This window comes from Lepus europaeus, chromosome 8 (assembly GCF_033115175.1).
Source record: "Lepus europaeus isolate LE1 chromosome 8, mLepTim1.pri, whole genome shotgun sequence".
Taxonomy (NCBI): Eukaryota; Metazoa; Chordata; class Mammalia; order Lagomorpha; family Leporidae; genus Lepus; species Lepus europaeus.
Genome location: NC_084834.1, coordinates 91,938,034 through 91,955,820, shown reverse-complemented (window position 1 = coordinate 91,955,820; position 17,787 = coordinate 91,938,034). Strand labels below are relative to the sequence as shown.

The window sequence follows — 17,787 nt, the reverse complement described above, 5'->3', positions numbered from 1 at the left end:
TCTGCAGTTTGATCTGGACTCTATTTGGACGTTCATCTTTGGAGTTCCTGCCTCCAGTGGAACCGTGGTCTCTTCTATCCATAACGTGTGTACAGAAGCGGCTTTTTTACTACTGGGCATGCTCCGCAGTATGCTGAACTCAGTAAGTTTGCTGTGTTGCTGGATCTCTGGTGGTTCACTTGGCCTATGATATGTTTTTTTTTTCTTTTTTTTTTTAAACTTTTATTTAATGAATATAAATTTCCAAAGTACAGCTTATGGATTACATGGCTTCCCTCCCACCCGCAACCCTCCCCTTTCCCGCTCCCTCTCCCCTTCCATTCACATATGATAAGTTTTTTTCAAACAGAATCCTCTGGTAGCCTATTTATTGACCACATGATCTCTGAGACCTCAGCCTCTCTGTTTTGTTGTCTCTAATCTAAGGATGGACAGTGCGGTGCCTTTGAGTAGATACTCTGGATACCTTCCTGGGTTCAGGTCCCACCTCTGGTATTACAGACATGCTAGGCTCTGTGTAGCTCCGTTTCCTCATGTTGGGGCTGCTGGTGATAATAGAAGACTATGGTAGTTGTAATGATTTAATAAGTTAGTATACACATGAATCCTTACTTACAAGAGTTCCTGGCGTATAGTAAGTGCTTCATGAATATATATAAAACATATTATAATAATTAGCATAATATTATATAAATATAATACATTAATTATATTACCATATATTATATATTAGTATATGGTAGGTATATATTATAGCATATAGTATATGTTATTACAATAATGTTATTTGATTTTTTTTATTTTTTAAAGATTTATTTATTTGAAAGGTAGAGTTAGAGAGAGGGAAAGGCAGAGAGACTCTCCTACCCACTGGTTCACTCCCCAAATGGCCACAATAGCTGGAGTTGAGTTGATCCCAAACCAGGAACTAGGAGCTTCCTCCGGGTCTCCCATGCAGGTACAGGGGCCCAAGCACCCGGGCCATACTCTGCTGCTTTCCCAGATGCATTATTAGGGAGCTGGATCTGGATTAGAAGTGGAGCAGCCGGGAATCTAACTGGTCCCCTCATGGGATTTCAGCACCGCAGACAGCGGCTTAACCTGCTATGCCACAGAGCCAACCCCTTTCTCTCTCTCTCTCTCTCTCTTTTTTTTTTTTTTTTGACAGGCAGAGTGGACAGTGAGAGAGAGAGACAGAGAGAAAGGTCTTCCTTATGCCGTTGGTTCACCCTCCAATGGCCGCTGCGGCCGGCGCGCTGCGGCCAGCGCATCGCGTTGATCCGAAGCCAAGAGCCAGGTGCTTCTCCTGGTCTCCCATGCAGGTGCAGGACCCAAGGACTTGGGCCATAGCAGAGAGCTGGCCTGGAAGAGGGGCAACCGGGACAGAATCCGGTGCCCCGACCGGGACTAGAACCCGGTGTGCCGGCGCCGCAGGCAAAGGATTAGCCCATTGAGCCGTGGTGCCAGCCCCCTTTTTCTTTCTTTTAAGGTTTATTTTATGTATTTGAAAGGCAGATTTACAGAGAGAGAGAGGGAGAGATAAAGAGAGAGAGAGAGAGAGAGAGAGAGACACTCTATCCACTGGTTCACTCCCCAAATGGCTCCAGGAACCAGGAGCTTATTCCAGGTCTCCCCTGTGGGTGCAGGGGCCTAAGCACATGAGCCATCCTCACTGCTTTCCCAGGCACATTAGCAAGGAGCTGGATCAGAGGCAGAGCAGCTGGGACTCAAACTGGCGACCATATGGGATGCTGTTGCTGCAGGCAGCAGCCCAACCTGCTATGCCACAGTGCTGGCCCTTATTTGACCTTTTAAAATCAATATAATTTTGAGGTTAGAAATGTTGTCATTGCAAGGTTTATTTGTTTGTTTCTATTCTAATTGTTTCTAGGTGAGAGATGTGGAGTTAGAAAAGCAAATGATGAAATGTATTTTCTTATCTTACAGGGATACTTGGAATAATGATGTAATTTTTTTCACAATGTATTACTAGATAAAATGTTAACTTAGAATCTTTGGATTACATGTACTTGACAAATTTAATTTTAGTCAGATCTATTGTTACTCCATCTAAGAACAGAACATTACCATTAAGTGTATTAATTTAGAATGCTTTTGGATTTTTGTTTTGGTGCCTATTCTTAAACAAATATAAAATTCCAAGTTAAAAATAAAGGCATTCTCTGGGAAGGTTTCAGCAAATATACAATGTTCAAATATATTCTTTTTTAAATTTTGGTTATTTTTAATCATCCTCATTGTTGTGTTTCATAACTCTTATTGTACATGTGACAGCTGGAAGCTCAAAAAGGTGAACTGACATCCCTATCTTTTTGTTGCTCCTGACTGTCCGTGTGATGCACAGTGGGGCAACATTAATGGTGATAGGGCCACCACTGGTACTAGCAGTACCCTTGCTATTACAGATGAGTGATGCAAACCAGCCCCTCCAGTTAGCTGAGCTCTAAGAACTCCAGGAAATGCATGAACAGTTTCTGGGAGGATTGTTTTTGTTTCCACTAACCTCTCAATTTGTTTGCATATGTTTGGTTATAAATGGACCACCCATGCATCTGGTTTAAGAAGTGATGGATTCTTTATGCAGTTTCTAGTGGTGTTCATTTCTCTAAATTATTCCTTCTTCTCTTATCTCTGTGACAGCCTTGGCAATCAGAAGAAGAGGGCTCTTGGCTCCGAGAATATCCTGTGACACTCATGCAGTTCTTTAGATACTTGTATCACAATGTTCCAGACCTTGCCTCCATGTGGATGAGCCCTGATTTCTTGTGTGCATTGGCAGCAACCGTCTTCCCCTTCAATATTCGCCCTTATTCAGAGATGGTAGGAAAATGTCAAAACTGGAATTGGTCTGTTCCAATGGTTAGCAGATACTTTTTTGTCAATCTTCTTTCTTTGTTTTAATATTTATTTATTATTTATTTGAAAGAGTTACAGAGAGTCAGAGAGAGGTAGAGAGGTCTCCCATCTACTGGCCCACTCCCCAAATGGCCACAATGGCCGGAACGGAGCCTATCCGAAACCAGGAACCAGGAGACTCCTCCAGGTCTCCCACTCAGGTGCAGGGGCCCAAGGGCTTGGGCCATCTTCTACTGCTTTCCCAGGCCATACTAGAGAGGTGGATCGGAAGTGGAGCAGTCGGGACTCGAACCAGCGACCATACGGGATGCTGGCACTGCAGGCAGCAGCTTTAGGCACTATACCTCAGTGCCGGCCCCTGTCAATCTTTTAAGCCTCTGACCAAGTCACAATTTCGTAAGCTCATACATCACCTCTTGTGTCACTGTGTGGCATCTCTCGCTCTCCACACGTTATATCTGCTTTCCCCTAAAATAAAATGAGCTCTACTTCCTTTATCTCCATTTACTATATTCCTCTAAGTCCCTTATTACTAATTTCCTTCTGTAAATAATTGCTGGTCCTTTAGAACCTGAGTCGCACAAAAATTATCTTATTTCAGGAATTAGACGTTTGCTGTACATAATCTTTACAAGTGAATTATATGGCTGACAGTCTCTATCAAATGAAAGTATATGTGGGTCGTTGGTTCTGCTCAACTTACTGTATTCAGCTTTATCTTTCTTATTTTGTATGAATTTAATAAAAAATTATTAAACTGTAATCATGTATAGCATCGATATTTCTTTTGTCCTTTAAACCTGGCCCCAAAACACTTCAGAATTTCATGAAGTTTCTCTTATTTCTAGACATACTCTGTGGCCTGGAATAAACTATCTTCTATAAGTGTTTTTTCCCCCACATAGAGATTAGATATTTTCATATTGTGAGTAATTTTAGGAGAAAGACCACTGTACCCCATGACCTTAAGATTATAACTTGTTTATAATTTTAGAATCTTCATTTTTGGTTAAAATAACAAAAATAAAAAAGAAAGAAACTGGCCCCCAATAACCCAGTGTCTTTTTCTTGTTAGCATCTCATCATTTCCCACTTTTTCTTTCTCTCTTTCTTGGCTCAAAATTGGCACTAGTTTTATTGTTGTTTTGCTTATTTATTTGAGGTTTTATTAATGCACAGAAAATGTGTTGGCCCTCTATGCCATATTTTTATCTGAAATTTCAAAAGTAGATTTCAAATATATAGACATAGTCATTCGTACTTTCATATTTTGTTCAAGTGAAGTTATTCTCAGTAGACATATAATGTAACATAAAGCAGATTTATTGGTGGTGGTCACTCCAAAAGACTGTATGTTGAGTGACCTTAACATATGGTGCCAAGTTACTGCCTTGAAAGCAAGGATCAAGAAAAAGAGAGTGAGATAATGCACTGAATAGATTAAATAGTTATATGTGAAGGAGAATATGTTCTTGCTACAATTTTGCTTTTAGGAAATACAAAATTGTCACATAAAGTCTTATGCAATTATCATATCTTTCCATTTGCTTTTACCAGGTGACTGACCTTGATGATGAGGTTGGATCTCCAGCAGAAGAGTTCAAAGCCTTTGCAGCAGACACAGGGATGAATAGGAGCCAATCGGAGTACTGCAATGTGGGTGCCAAGACGTATCTGACCAATCACCCAGCCAAGAAGTTTGTTTTTGACTTTATGCGGGTCTTAATAATAGACAACCTTTGTCTTACACCTGCCAGCAAACAAACACCACTAATTGATCTTCTATTAGAGGTAAAGACAAAGAAATACATTTCCATTTCTTTTGCATAGCTTTTATAATTTGGATTTTAACAAGCAAGCAAGTTCTGTGCTGAATACCTTCCATATTTCTAGTTCTGAGTTATGTGTAGGTAGGACATATCATGAGCTATGAAAATAATTTAATCCTGCACATGCTTTAAACCCCCCCTTTTTGTTTGGTTAATAATGATTTATTTTTTATTTATATGACAGAGACAGAGATATTCCATCCACTGGTTCACTCCCCAGATGGACACAATGGCCAAGGCTGAGCCAGGCTGAAGCCAGAAGCCAAGAGCTTCTGGGTCTCCCCCTTGGATGCAGCCGCCCAAGGATTTGGACCATCCTCTGCTGCCTTCCCAGGCACATTAGCAGGGAGCTGGAATCAGAAGTTGAGCAGCTGATTCTGCAACTGGTGCCCAAATATGATGCCAGCGTCCCAGATGGCAGCTTAACCTGCTGTGCCACAATGCCAGCCCTGCTTTAGATTGTGTCCATTTGTCTCACTCTTCTTTTTCCACATGGCCCCAGTTCAATCATTTATTGCCCTTTCTCTAAGACTCAGCATACTTTTTCTGTTAAGGGCCAGATGGTAAATACTTTTGCCTATGTGAGCCACAGAGTCTGTGTCAAAACTACTCAGCTCTACCATCATAGCCAGAAAGCAGCCATATAGTACATAAAGGAATGAGGAGTAAAACTTTGCCTACAACAGACCCAAACTGAATTTAGCCTTAGGCTGTAGCATGCCAGCCTTTCCCTGGACATTGGCAGCACCTAGTGGTGATGTCTTCTCACCTCATAACTTCACCACCATCCCTGTCTCCCATCACCACCAAGTATTGTTGTTGTTAGTATCCTTTGCAGCCAAAGATACATGGTAATGCACATAAGAGATACTCAGTATATTTTTTCCTCAGAGCAGTAAACTTGTGGGTTGCTTGACCATTCTCCTGATATGTGATGCAAATTGGCTGCACCATGAGGACTTAACTGGCCTCACTGTGGCCATAGAAATTAGCCATCCCTGAAAAATACTAGAAAATGTTCACCTAGAAAAATCTCAAGAGAAAATGAAAGACACAGAAAGGGATTTCACATATGATTTCTTGCCTGTACATTCATGTTCCTTTGACTAAGTCATATAAATAGGGTTAAATTGTACATGCTGGGGACTCTGGAAATAATATCTTTTTAAAAAAAATTATTCATTTAGCCAGCGCCGTGGCTCAACAGGCTAATCCTCCGCCTTGCGGCGCCTGCACACTGGGTTCTAGTCCCAGTCGGGGCACCGGATTCTGTCCCGGTTGGCCCTCTTCCAGGCCAGCTCTCTGCTGTGGCCAGGGAGTGCAGTGGAGGATGTCCCAAGTCCTTGGGCCCTGCACCCCATGGGCGACCAGGAGAAGCACCTGGCTCCTGGCTTCGGATCAGGTGGTGCGCCGGCCGCAGCAGCCATTGGAGGGTGAACCAACGGTAAAGGAAGACCTTTCTCTCTGTCTCTCTCTCTCACTGTCCACTCTGCCTGTCAAAAAAAAAAATTATTCATTTATTTGAAAGGCAGAGTTACAGACAGAGAGGGAGAGACACAGAGAGAGGTCGTTTATTCACTGGTTTACTCCTGAAATGGCCGCAACGGCCAGAGCTGGGCCGATCTGAAGCCAGGAGCAAAGAGCTTATTCCAGGTGTCCCACATGGGTGTAGGGGCCCAAGCATGTAGTCCATCTTTACTGCTTTACCAGGCCATTAGCAAAGAGCTGGATTGGAAGTGGAGCAGCTGGGACCTGAACCAGCATCCACATGGGCTGTCAGTGTCACAGGCATAGGCTTAACCCACTATGCTATAGCACCAGCTCCTGAAAATAATATCATATATAAAAGATTCAATGTGTACAAGACTGCTTCTGGCTAAGGAACCTCTACGTGCTCTCAACAGTTTGACAACTGAATGTGAGCTTTCACTACTCCCTCTAGTGACTGATACAGTTAACTTTTTGATTGTAATCTTAAAGCCACACAAGATGTTCATCTACTCTTGTGAAAATATCTAAACTTGGTCAATTAAAAGAAATCATTAACCTATTTTAGGTACTTGTCATGCTAAGCATTTTAACCAGGGCACAGTGTCTAATATTAGCAGGAAAACAATCAGTTTCATCAAAAATCCATATGACTGAGTTAAAAAGCATGCCTGATAGAGCTTGTCCCCTTTGCAAATTTGAAAACACTCTGAGAGATGACCAGGGCCAGTGCTGTGGCGTAGCGGGTAGGGCCACTGTCTGTAGTGCTGGCATCCTATATGGGCACCAGTTCAAGTCCCAGCTGCTCCACTTCCGATCTAGCTCTCTGCTGTGGCCTGGGAAAGCAGTAGAGGATGGCCCAAGTCCTTGGGCCCTTGCACCCGCATGGGAGACCAGGAAGAAGTTCCTGGCTCCTGGCTCCTGGCTCCTGGCTTCAGATCAGCATAGCTCCGGCCGTTGTAGTCAATTAGAGAATGAACCAGTGGATGGAAGACCTCTCTTTCTCTCTGCCTCTCCTTCTCTCTCTATGTAACTCTGACTTTCAAATAAACAAATGAATCATTAAAAAAAAAAAAAAAAAAAAAAAAGCTGCTGCCTTAAAGAAGCTAGGTTGGTATTCCATATGAGCTGCAGTTTGAGTCCCAGCTGCTACACTTGCGATCCAACTCCCTGCTGGTGTGCCTGGGAAGGCAACGGAGATGGCCCAAGTCCTTGACTCCTGCCACCCATATAGGAGATCAGAGGAAGCTCCTGGCTCCTAGCTTCAAACCTGCCCGGCTTCAGCCATTGTAGCCTTTTGAGTAGTGAAGCAGCACATAGAAGCTCTCTCTCTGTCTCTCCCTCTCTATCTGTAAGCTCTGCCTTTCAAATAAATATAGATAGATGGATAGATAGATAGATAGATAATTGTCAAGTATATATTAAATGTTTCTAATGTTTAGAATACTGTTTTGAGGAAATGAATTCATATGATGGTGTTCTGCCTTTGCCTTATTTTAAAAACTCTATGGTCAGAAAAATAAGAGAAAGATTATATAAGTGTATATAGCATCTCCTATAATTTTAAAAAAATATTTAGAAATGTAAATAGGGCTGAACCCCTACTTTTGTTTGGTTGATTCTATTTCTATTTCTTAATTTTATTTCTCAGGCTTCCCCTGAAAGATCTACAAGAACTCAGCAGAAAGAATTTCAGACATATATTTTGGATAGTGTGATGGACCATTTGCTTGCAGCTGATGTGTTACTGGGTAATTCTATGTTTTATTTTTACTTTATGAAAGTGCCTATGATCATTCCCCTTCTCTGTCTAAACACTGAGTATATCTCCTTTTAACTTCATCTCTTTCCTCCTTCCTTTTTAGTAAAGTCTCCTCTATTCAACATTATATTTGTGATATTTATCCATGTTTGTGCATGTAGCAGGAGCCATTTTTTATTATCATATAGAATTTTATCATGTGAACACATAAATTTACCTGTTTTAAGTGTTGACAGACAAGAAAGTTTCCAGTATGAGATAGTGTAAACAAAACTGCTCTCTGGTTCATAGGACCATATTTGTAGGCAATTTTATGCACATATTTTGGGTATATACCTAGAGTGGATTTGCTGGGTTGTAGCAATATATATATTATTCTTTAGTATCTCTATTAGGAAAGGAAAAACACTTTGAAATTTCTATGTGTCTGTATCTAATTACAATAAAAACACAAAACAATACATTTACCATGGAGCCAACATTTATATATGAAAAAGATAAAATTTATAGAAGAAAATGTAATACTTTAGTATATATGCTCCTTTGAATTCCTGGTGATAATATAATTGTAGGACTTCTGTGCTATTCAGTTAACATTTTTTTCCAAAGTAAATTTGCCAGGAAATCTTTGAAGATTAGGAAATTTTAACATGCATCTTAACACTCTCAAAGCTGGGTGTCAAGCCACACTCTGTACTTGTTATCAGTTGAAATCAATCATCCTATATAACAACACAAAGTGAAGAGTTTTGCTTAATGGGGCAACTTAGAATAGGTGCAAATAATCATCACATTCAGTAGAGCTTACAGAATTTCTAGAGGCAGAGCCAGGAGGGTTAGTCTTGAAGCCATGTGGGTGTAATCAACACACTGAAGACACTGGATAGCTATACAAAGAGAATGCTGGCAGCAAGTATGCAGGGAGCTAAAGACACCACCTCTGACTATATCTGATTTCCCACAGATTTTCTGAGGCTGTCTTCTGCCCATTACTCCTGTTAAAGGTATCATAAAAAATAGAAAAGCTTTGTTGCCCTTTATTGCTTCAGCAGAGTCAATTTACAGTTAACGAGCTGACTTAATTTTTCACTCCAGTGACAATCACCTGTCACTGACCATTTTAGTTGAAGAACTGTTTGCTTATCACAGTCTGTCTTTAGGCAGTAAGAGACTTCACAGCCCATAGCCTCAATCCATATCACTTAACCTTGCTGAAATTATTTCTTCTAATATTTATCCTGATTTCTCTCCATAGTATCATTTTCTTAAAATAGTTTCTAAGAGCTAGTGGTTATATTTCTGAATGTTATAGATATACTCAATTTTCCCTAGCCTCATTTCCTTGAGGATATGGTCTTGTGCTGGTAGATAACCAATTTTCTTAGACCTTTTTTTCCTACTGGAATTTAGGGGAAGATGCATCTCTGCCTATTACCAGTGGAGGAAGCTACCAGGTATTGGTGAATAATGTGTTTTATTTCACACAACGTGTGGTGGACAAGCTTTGGCAAGGCATGTTCAACAAAGAATCTAAACTTCTTATAGATTTTATAATTCAACTAATTGCACAGGTAATCCATTGTCACTATTAGTTGTAGAGTACATGTTTTCCTATTGAAAAATTTTGCCTATGACGTCAAAATTGTTGGAAATAAGTGTAACTAATAAGAAAATGAATATTAACAGCTCCTGGAAAGCTAAACCTATTAAAAGTGAATTAAAAATAAACTTTTAACCTTCCCCTTCTCCCTTATCAGTAGCTTGGTGCCAGTGTGTCTCTTTTAAGGTTGCCTGCTTCTCTTAAGCTGTGATGGCACCCTCCCTGAGCTCCCCACTGATACTGTACTTTGATATTCAGATAGGTCTGCATATCTTAATCTAATTGGATAGGTGTTTACAGTATAACACATCAATTTGTAAAGGCTTAAAGAAAATAAAAAGTTGGGCATAAGTATTCTTGTCAGTTGAATCGTACAAAGTCCATTGTAGTCCATGCTCCTTTGAAGATGTCAGTTTTCATGCATATTCACGGTCCCTCTATCTAAGGAATATTGGCCTAGTTTGGCACAAGTGCTTACTCTTACTCAACATGCAGTGTAGACAATGGGAAACGCTGTCACGGTGTCTATCAGCATCTGGTACAGGTGCTTAAGTTCTCTCCTGTCACCTCAGATTTTTTTTAAGATAATGTGTATTTAAGACCAAGAGGACAATTCTCAAGTAAAGAAATGAAACAAGAAACCAGAATGTTAAAAAAAAAAAAAAGTTATTTTCCTAATGTTTCCCTAACATCTACTTCGTTATTTTCAGTACTTTAGAGTGGAAATCATTTACCCTCCTGAAGTATGTCTGGTAGGAGGCACCTGCCGGCTGGCAATCTGTCCTGCGGCAGCTGCTCTGCCCCTGGAGCCTCCACGGCTCTCGCCACTGGGACCTTTATCTTTATGAAACGCTCATCTTGTTCCTTACCTCGTGCTTTTGTGTCTTGTGGGTTCTGAACTCCATGAGGTAGCAAGAGCTTTGTCCTTTTTAACTTAGTACCCCCAGTACTTAGCATGGCATCTGGTGCATAGAATAAGCATTCATGTGTGAATGATAATCTTTGTATTTGTGTCCATTGTACTAAAAACGTATCTTTCATATCTTTAGTCAAAGAGAAGATCACAGGGGTTGTCACTGGATTCAGTTTATCACTGCCTCAATAGAACCATCTTGTACCAGTTCTCACGGGCACACAAAACCGTTCCTCAGCAAGTAGCTCTCCTTGATTCTCTCAGGGTCCTTACTGTAAACAGGAACTTGATCCTGGGACCTGGGAACCATGATCAAGAATTCATTAGCTGTCTGGCTCATTGCCTGATTAATCTGCATGTCGGCAGGTAAGATTCTTTAGGTTCGATTTGTCTTTTTGAATTTATCTTTGTTATCATTTTACTAGAATTCTTTGTTTCACCTTTTTGATAGTAGCATTTCTTTTTTCCTTTAATCTGTTTTATTTAAAACTTTAGGCAAAAGAGGAAGGATGTTTGTTGCATCTCTGCTATAAAATAATAGGATTTTTCCCCCTTCTCTGCATCTCTAAAATTTTCCATAATCACCATTTATCATTTATATCATTTTAAAAAGGGAAATTTGTTTTTAAAGAAATAAAATACATGTTTTTGGAAGCTGAAAAGCAAAAAAAGAAAAGTTCAATTCATTGTTATGTGTTAAATAGGTAAAATTAGTATTTTTCTGTTAATTACTTTGACAGATATGTCTTTAGTGTTTTCTGGGACTGGGCATTGAGTTAGGAACTGGGATAACACATGAGTAAGATTGACCAAGGGACTACCCTCTTGAAAGGAGAACACAAGTGCACTAAGTGTCTGCCAGAAGCAGCACATTGCTTTGGGGGCGCATAACAGAGGCCCCTAAACTCAAAGAAAGACCTGCTGAGCTGCTAGAGATGGACAAGAGAATAGGGATGAGTGCCTAGGAAGAAAGAACAGTCCATGTGGTTGCCCAGAGAGAAGAGAGAGAGAGCTCATCGGGGAACTGCGAGTATTCCACCACTGCTGGAATGGAGAGCTGAGAGAAGGGGCTGGGGAGAGGACGCATGCATTCCAGAACCATGTCCTTCGTTAAATGAACTTTTTTAGTAATTTTTGGCAACAACGTTAACAATAATCAAAAAATATCTAAAATATTAAGAAATCACCCCCTTAGAAATGGCATCTTCATGGTAAACCAGAAGTCCTTTTACGTGCATCTACCAAATGTTTCTCTGCCAGTAATGGTACTTTGTGATGGAGCCAGCATTTACTTATTTCTGCAGAATGTCTTAGTCATTACAGTTTTCAGCTACATACAGTTTAAACTGGAATTTTTCAGCAACGTGGATGGATTTGGACTGGAAGCAGAAGCTCGCATGACTACATGGCACATTATGATCCCCTCTGACATTGAACCAGATGGTGGCTACAGCCAAGATATTAGTGAAGGTAACTACCTTGATTCATGGCATTTTCTTGTTGTTATTTCATTTCCAGTTCTTAAAATTTAACCAAAAATTGACTTCAGAAACTGTCAGCCTTGACAACCACTCTCCGCATAGGGCAGTGTATATGTACACCAGCATGCTCAGGGAGCCTTAGGCTAGGACAGGTGAAGCACTGACCACTGATGCTGCTCACCCTCTACATTTCTTGATCAGAATTGATGATATTTACATTTGCAACAGTAGAAATGCAGGTGCTAACTTGGCATTTACAGCTACCCAGTGATATTGTATTGGTCCATTTTCAATTATTGTGGCAAAATACCCAAGGCTGGATAACTTATAAAGAACAGAGGTTTATTTAGCTCACAGTCCTGGAGACTGAACGTCCACACAGTGTGGTGCAAGTTCTGGAGAAGGCTCCTCTGGCCATGTCATCTCGTGGCAGGAGCACATAGGGGAGGGAGAGACATGAAACCAGAGAGCAATCCAGGACTTGGACGTGGTCTTTTCCAACAACCCTCTGGCAAGAGCTAACCTAACCATATCAGTTCCTGTTGATGGTGATGACCTTGGTGAGAATTCCTTCCCACCAGGGTTCCACCCCCTCCTAACATTTGCACACTAAGGACCAAGCTTCCAACACATGAACCTTTGGGGAACACACTCAGACTGTATCCAGACCATGGCAGTGCTATTGAGCATACCACACCAGGTGCAAATATTACTAGAGGCAGGTTGTCACTTTTATTCTGTTTTTTTTTTTTTTTTTTTTTAAGAACCAGGTCTCCCTACTGATCTTAATAGGACTGTTGTATATTGAAGTCTTAGCTTGGATTCCAGGTTTCTGATTCCCATGTGGTTGGTGGTAAAGATAAGATTTTATGTGAGGGTTTGTCTCCCCAGTAATACCATGTGTTGGTTTTGCCTGTGGTTTTGTATTTTGGAAATCTAGCACTCGTTCTTTCTTTTGTTCAATCATTTCAGCATTAATTTGCTCTCTGTTCATAAAAATTTCTTACATCCCAGACACTGCAGACACAGTGATTGTTTTCATTTTCACCTTCTGAAGCACTGACAGTCTAAAACATTGATTCTCAGAACAAAGTCCTCAGAATAGCAGTGTTAGCATCGTGTGGGAACTTGTTAGAAATGCTGATTCCCTGGCCTGGCACAGACGTACTAAATCAGAAACTCCAGGGAGGGGGTGCCCCGCAGTTCATAGTAAGCTCTCCTGGCGATTCTAATGCTTGCTAAAAATTGGCCTAGAGGAGACTCAGGCAGATTACCAAGGAATCCAAAGGAAGTCCTACTCTTATAGTAAAAATTTTAAGATATCTATTACTTCAATCCTTTTTTGCAAAATAACCTCTAGCTTTGTTTTAAACTCACTGTAAATGTTCAATTCTAAAAATTACCTTAAAACTTTTAAAAATTAAAAAAATCTTATCTAGAAACTAGATAATTAAATATATATATATATAATGTCTAATTTTATTTATATATTTATATGTATTTGAAAGGCAGAGAGGGTGCTGCCATCCACTGGTTCACTACTCAGATGCTCACAGCAGCTGAGAATGAGCCAGGCTGAAGTCAGGAGTTGGGGACTCAATCCAGGTCTCCCATATGTGTGGCAGAGACTCCACTGCCTCAGCCATTACCTGCTGCCTCTGAGAGTGTGCCTCAGCAGGAAGCTGGATTGAGAGTGGAGCCAGAATTCAAACCCAGGCACTCCAGTATGGATTGTGGATATCCCAACCACAAGGCCAAACATCCACTCCGAATTTCTAACTTTATGAATAAAAATGTAGTCTTTTTGTGTGAATGTAAATATTTTAAAAATATTTTCTAAGTAGCCTGCTACAGTTTCGAGTACTAGATAACCCTTAACTAGATAATCAATAGGCTGGATATGTCATAAGCATTTTTTTTTTGTAATTAGATACTGTAGTTGAAATTCCTAGGTGTAAAGCATAGGAAAAAAAGAACTAATTTTACATTTTGTTTTGAACACTTGCCTGTTCTTTTTTATTTACTAGGTCGTCAGCTTCTCATAAAAGCTGTCAACAGAGTTTGGACTGAACTAATACATAGTAAGAAACAAGTCTTGGAGGAGCTTTTCAAAGTAACTCTGCCTGTGAATGAAAGAGGCCACGTGGACATAGCTATAGCAAGGCCGCTCATTGAAGAAGCTGGTTTGAAGTGCTGGCAGAATCATTTAGGTAAGAAGACCTAGAGAGATCATGTGACTTAGAAACTTACAGGTGACTGTCTCACCATGGGTACACTTAAGATATGCAATTATAGCATTCCCACAGGGCTACAGTGATGGCAGTAGAAAAGGAAAATCCGTACAGCGTAACCATTCAAGAATGATTAAACTGAGATTCAGCTTTTCTTCTTCTTCTTCTTCTTCTTCTTCTTTTTTTTAGCTTCTAAAATAAATTATACCTCAGGCAGCTGTAAGTTGCAAAAATAATACATTGCTCACAGGTTGAGATTGGTCACTCTCTTGGCTCCAAATCCACAGCCCCTATCTATAATTCTCAACTGCAAGAAGCCCTGAAAACCTGAGAGTTTTTCATTAATTTGGATGCCAAAACTCACTTAGTAGTAAAACGTAGCCAATCTTTTTTCCTCCTCTTTGGTGTGAATATTCATATATTTTATTGTGGTAATATTAATGCGTTAAATTGTGGCTTATTACCCTAAACTCTGTGTTGGCATTATATAATGTATCATATGTATCAGACAGCCTTTTTTTTTTTTTAAATTTTTTATTTTTGACAGGCAGAGTGGACAGTGAGAGAGAGACAGAGAGAAAGGTCTTCCTTTGCCGTTGGTTCACCCTCCAATGGCCGCCGCGGCTGGCACACTGCGGCCGGCGCACCACGCTGATCCGATGGCAGGAGCCAGGTGTTTCTCCTGGTCTCCCTTAGGGTGCAGGGCCCAAGGACTTGGGCCATCCTCCACTGCACTCCCTGGCCACAGCAGAGAGCTGGCCTGGATGAGGGGCAACCGGGACAGGATTGGTGCCCCGACCGGGACTAGAACCCGGCGTGCCGGCGCCGCAAGGCGGAGGATTAGCCTGTTGAGCCACGGCGCCGGCCAGACAGCCTTTTTAAAAATCCAAAACTTTCTGAATTCCAAAGAATACCCAATAGCAAAGGTTTTAGATATAAGATTATGAATTATTATTTTTAGAGAAACTTATTACAGTTAAATAAATTTGCATGTGACTTCAGAGCTGTAAAGTGTCAACTATGACAATCGTTATTAAGCAGTAATCATTAAATATGATCACTAGCAAATAATATGTGAAATCTAAAAGAAATGTCTACATCTATAGTATGTGCTGCCTTTATCCACAGGGGATGCATTCCAAGACCCCCAGTGCATGCCTGAAATGATGGACAGTGCACAACTCTCTATATTCTGTGTTTTTCCCTACATAAAAAACTATGATAAAGTTTAATTTATAAATTAGGTGAAGTAAGAAATTAACAACAGGGCCAGCCAGCATTGTGGCACCACATGTTAAGCCACTGCCTGTGATGCTGGCATCCCATATGGGCGCCAGTTCAAATCTGAGCCACTCCACTTCTGATCCTTCTTCCTGCTAATGTTCCTGGGAAAGCAGTGGAAGATGACCCACGTACTTGATCCCCTGCCTCCCACATGGGAGACCCAGATGAGGCTCCTGGCTCATCAGCCTGGCTCAGCCCCAGCTATTGTGGCCATTTTGGGAATGAACCAGTGGATGAAAGATCTCTCTGTGTCGTCTCTCCTCTCCTCTCCTCTCCTCTCCTCTCTGCCTTCCCCTCCCCTCCCCTCCCCTCTTTCTCCTCTCTTCTCCTCTCCTCTCCGCCCTCCCCTCCCCTCCCCTCCCCTCCTTCTCCTCTCTTCTCCTCCCTTCTCCTCTCTTCTCCTCTCTTCTCCTCTCCTCTCCGCCCTCCCCTCCTTCTCCTCTCCTCTCCTCTCCTCTCTTCTCTCTTCTCTCTTCTCTTTCTTCTCTCTTCTTTCTCTCTCTTTTCCCCTGTCTCTGAAACTCTGCCTCTCAAATAAAATAAATACTTTTTAAAAAGAAATTAACGACAGTAACAGATAATAAAATACAAGATTTATAGTCATACACAATAATAGAAGTTATATGACTGTGATTGCTTTCGATTTCTCCATCTCTCTCGCAAAATATCATACTCCGTTGTCATAGTACAGTAACATTTTCGGACCTCTGTTGGCCACAGGTAACTGAAAGCACAGAAAGTGGTGCCACAGATAAAGGGGAACTACTGTACAAGGATGGAGCTTGCAAGCATGATACAAAAATATTACAATTAAAACTGCTAAGTATGTGAACAAATTGTGAAATAATCTAATTTTAATTTCATAGCCCATGAAAAGAAATGCATAAGTCGAGGAGAAGCCTTAGTGCCCACCACGCAGTCCAAACTGTCCCGCGTCAGCAGCGGGTTTGGTCTTTCCAAGTTAACAGGATCAAGAAGGAACCGAAAGGAAAGTGGTCTTAATAAACACAGTCTTTCCACCCAGGTACACTGTTTAGTTTCACTGATGATGTTCATAGAATTTGTATGTCATGGTTTAGTTGTAGAATTTTATATAATATACTTAATATGTACAAGCAGATGATTCAACATGGGACTTTCTGTGTTTTTGCTTTAGAATAGAGAAGTAACCTAGGTTATGAGAATGTCTCCCGTTTTATTCAGATGAAATTGTCTTGTAAGTGCTGTGTATTTACATCCATTTTGTAACTGGACATACGATGAGTTTCAGCTATTGATATATAAACAGACTATGAATACTTTTTCCAGTTTTTTCAACTTGCAAGAAAGTTATTATTTAAGTATATAAATTTTATCGACTAGCAGAACTGCAAAGCTTTTGTAGTTCCTAAAATCTTGATGCATGTTCATGTGATTGATGTTTTAAAACTCATCTGCCTCCAACTTTAACTTCTTCCCTATCATACTTCCCTTATCTTCCCAGAATGTCCGTAAGAGAAACAGTGTGCACCAGTCACCTCAGGTGTCAGGTTGGGTTTTCCAGGAAGCAAGCTCTGAGATGCAGTCAGAGTACAGGATGTGTCTTCGTACTGGGGAGGGCAGCGAGCAGGCTCAATACCTGAGGAAGGGAGAGGAAGGAAGCCAAAGTGGGCACAGTGTGTGTGCAGAGATACCTTTGGTCGACTTCAGTGGACCTTTGTGGTCAAAACGGCCTGCTGCAATTGACCTGCACTGAGCCCAGATGGCCGAGCCTCCTGCCCAAGCCAGCCAGCCACTGGGTCTGGGGCTCCCCTGCGGCTGTCCGCAGCGGAAGCAGTCCCTGCTGGTGCTGACGGCACTCAGGAGCTGGGGCTGCAGGGCCTTCTTGGAAGGGACTTGTGGGTGGGTGGGTGACTGCAGATCAGGGGTTTTTTTGCTTTTGCTTTCTGTAGTGCTTTTGAGAGTGGGTACTTTTGACAGATTCTGATCAAGTTGTTCATCATCAATTTCAAGACCAATTAACTCATTTTCTGTAGGAAATCCTTGAAATGTTAACTCTTTTTCCATTCATTGTTAGGAGATTTCTCAGTGGATGTTCACACACATTGCTGTTGTTCGTGACTTAGTAGACACTCAATATAAGGAATACCAGGAGGTAAGAATTCATAATCATAGTGATGATTTGTTTTACATCCCTTGGATGTGAAGGAACTGTGTTTCTGCTGATACCCTCCTGCTCATTCTAGGGGCATGTTGCTAAACTGCCTTCATCAGTCGATGGGACCATCAGCTACTTTGACCATTGAGTTTATGGCTAAAATTGTATTTCCTATAAGCAAACTG

General features: G+C 41.0%; 1 protein-coding gene across 7 annotated transcripts in view; it reads left to right on the top strand.

Moving 5' to 3' along the window:
- The window catches only part of WDFY3 (WD repeat and FYVE domain containing 3), a 309,773-nt gene that overhangs the window by 231,979 nt on the left and 60,007 nt on the right, over nt 1-17,787 (top strand). For 4 of the 7 annotated variants that reach the window (XM_062198528.1, XM_062198529.1, XM_062198525.1 and 1 more), the window contains 10 exons: nt 8-142; nt 2,662-2,880; nt 4,435-4,668; nt 7,846-7,945; nt 9,367-9,527; nt 10,606-10,835; nt 11,830-11,939; nt 13,978-14,160; nt 16,332-16,489; nt 17,522-17,599. In XM_062198528.1, coding sequence (XP_062054512.1) covers nt 8-142; nt 2,662-2,880; nt 4,435-4,668; nt 7,846-7,945; nt 9,367-9,527; nt 10,606-10,835; nt 11,830-11,939; nt 13,978-14,160; nt 16,332-16,489; nt 17,522-17,599 — 1,608 coding nt within the window. The remainder of the gene's footprint in view (nt 1-7; nt 143-2,661; nt 2,881-4,434; nt 4,669-7,845; nt 7,946-9,366; nt 9,528-10,605; nt 10,836-11,829; nt 11,940-13,977; nt 14,161-16,331; nt 16,490-17,521; nt 17,600-17,787) is intronic. The other 3 variants (XM_062198527.1, XM_062198531.1, XM_062198530.1) reach the window with 2 other exon arrangements.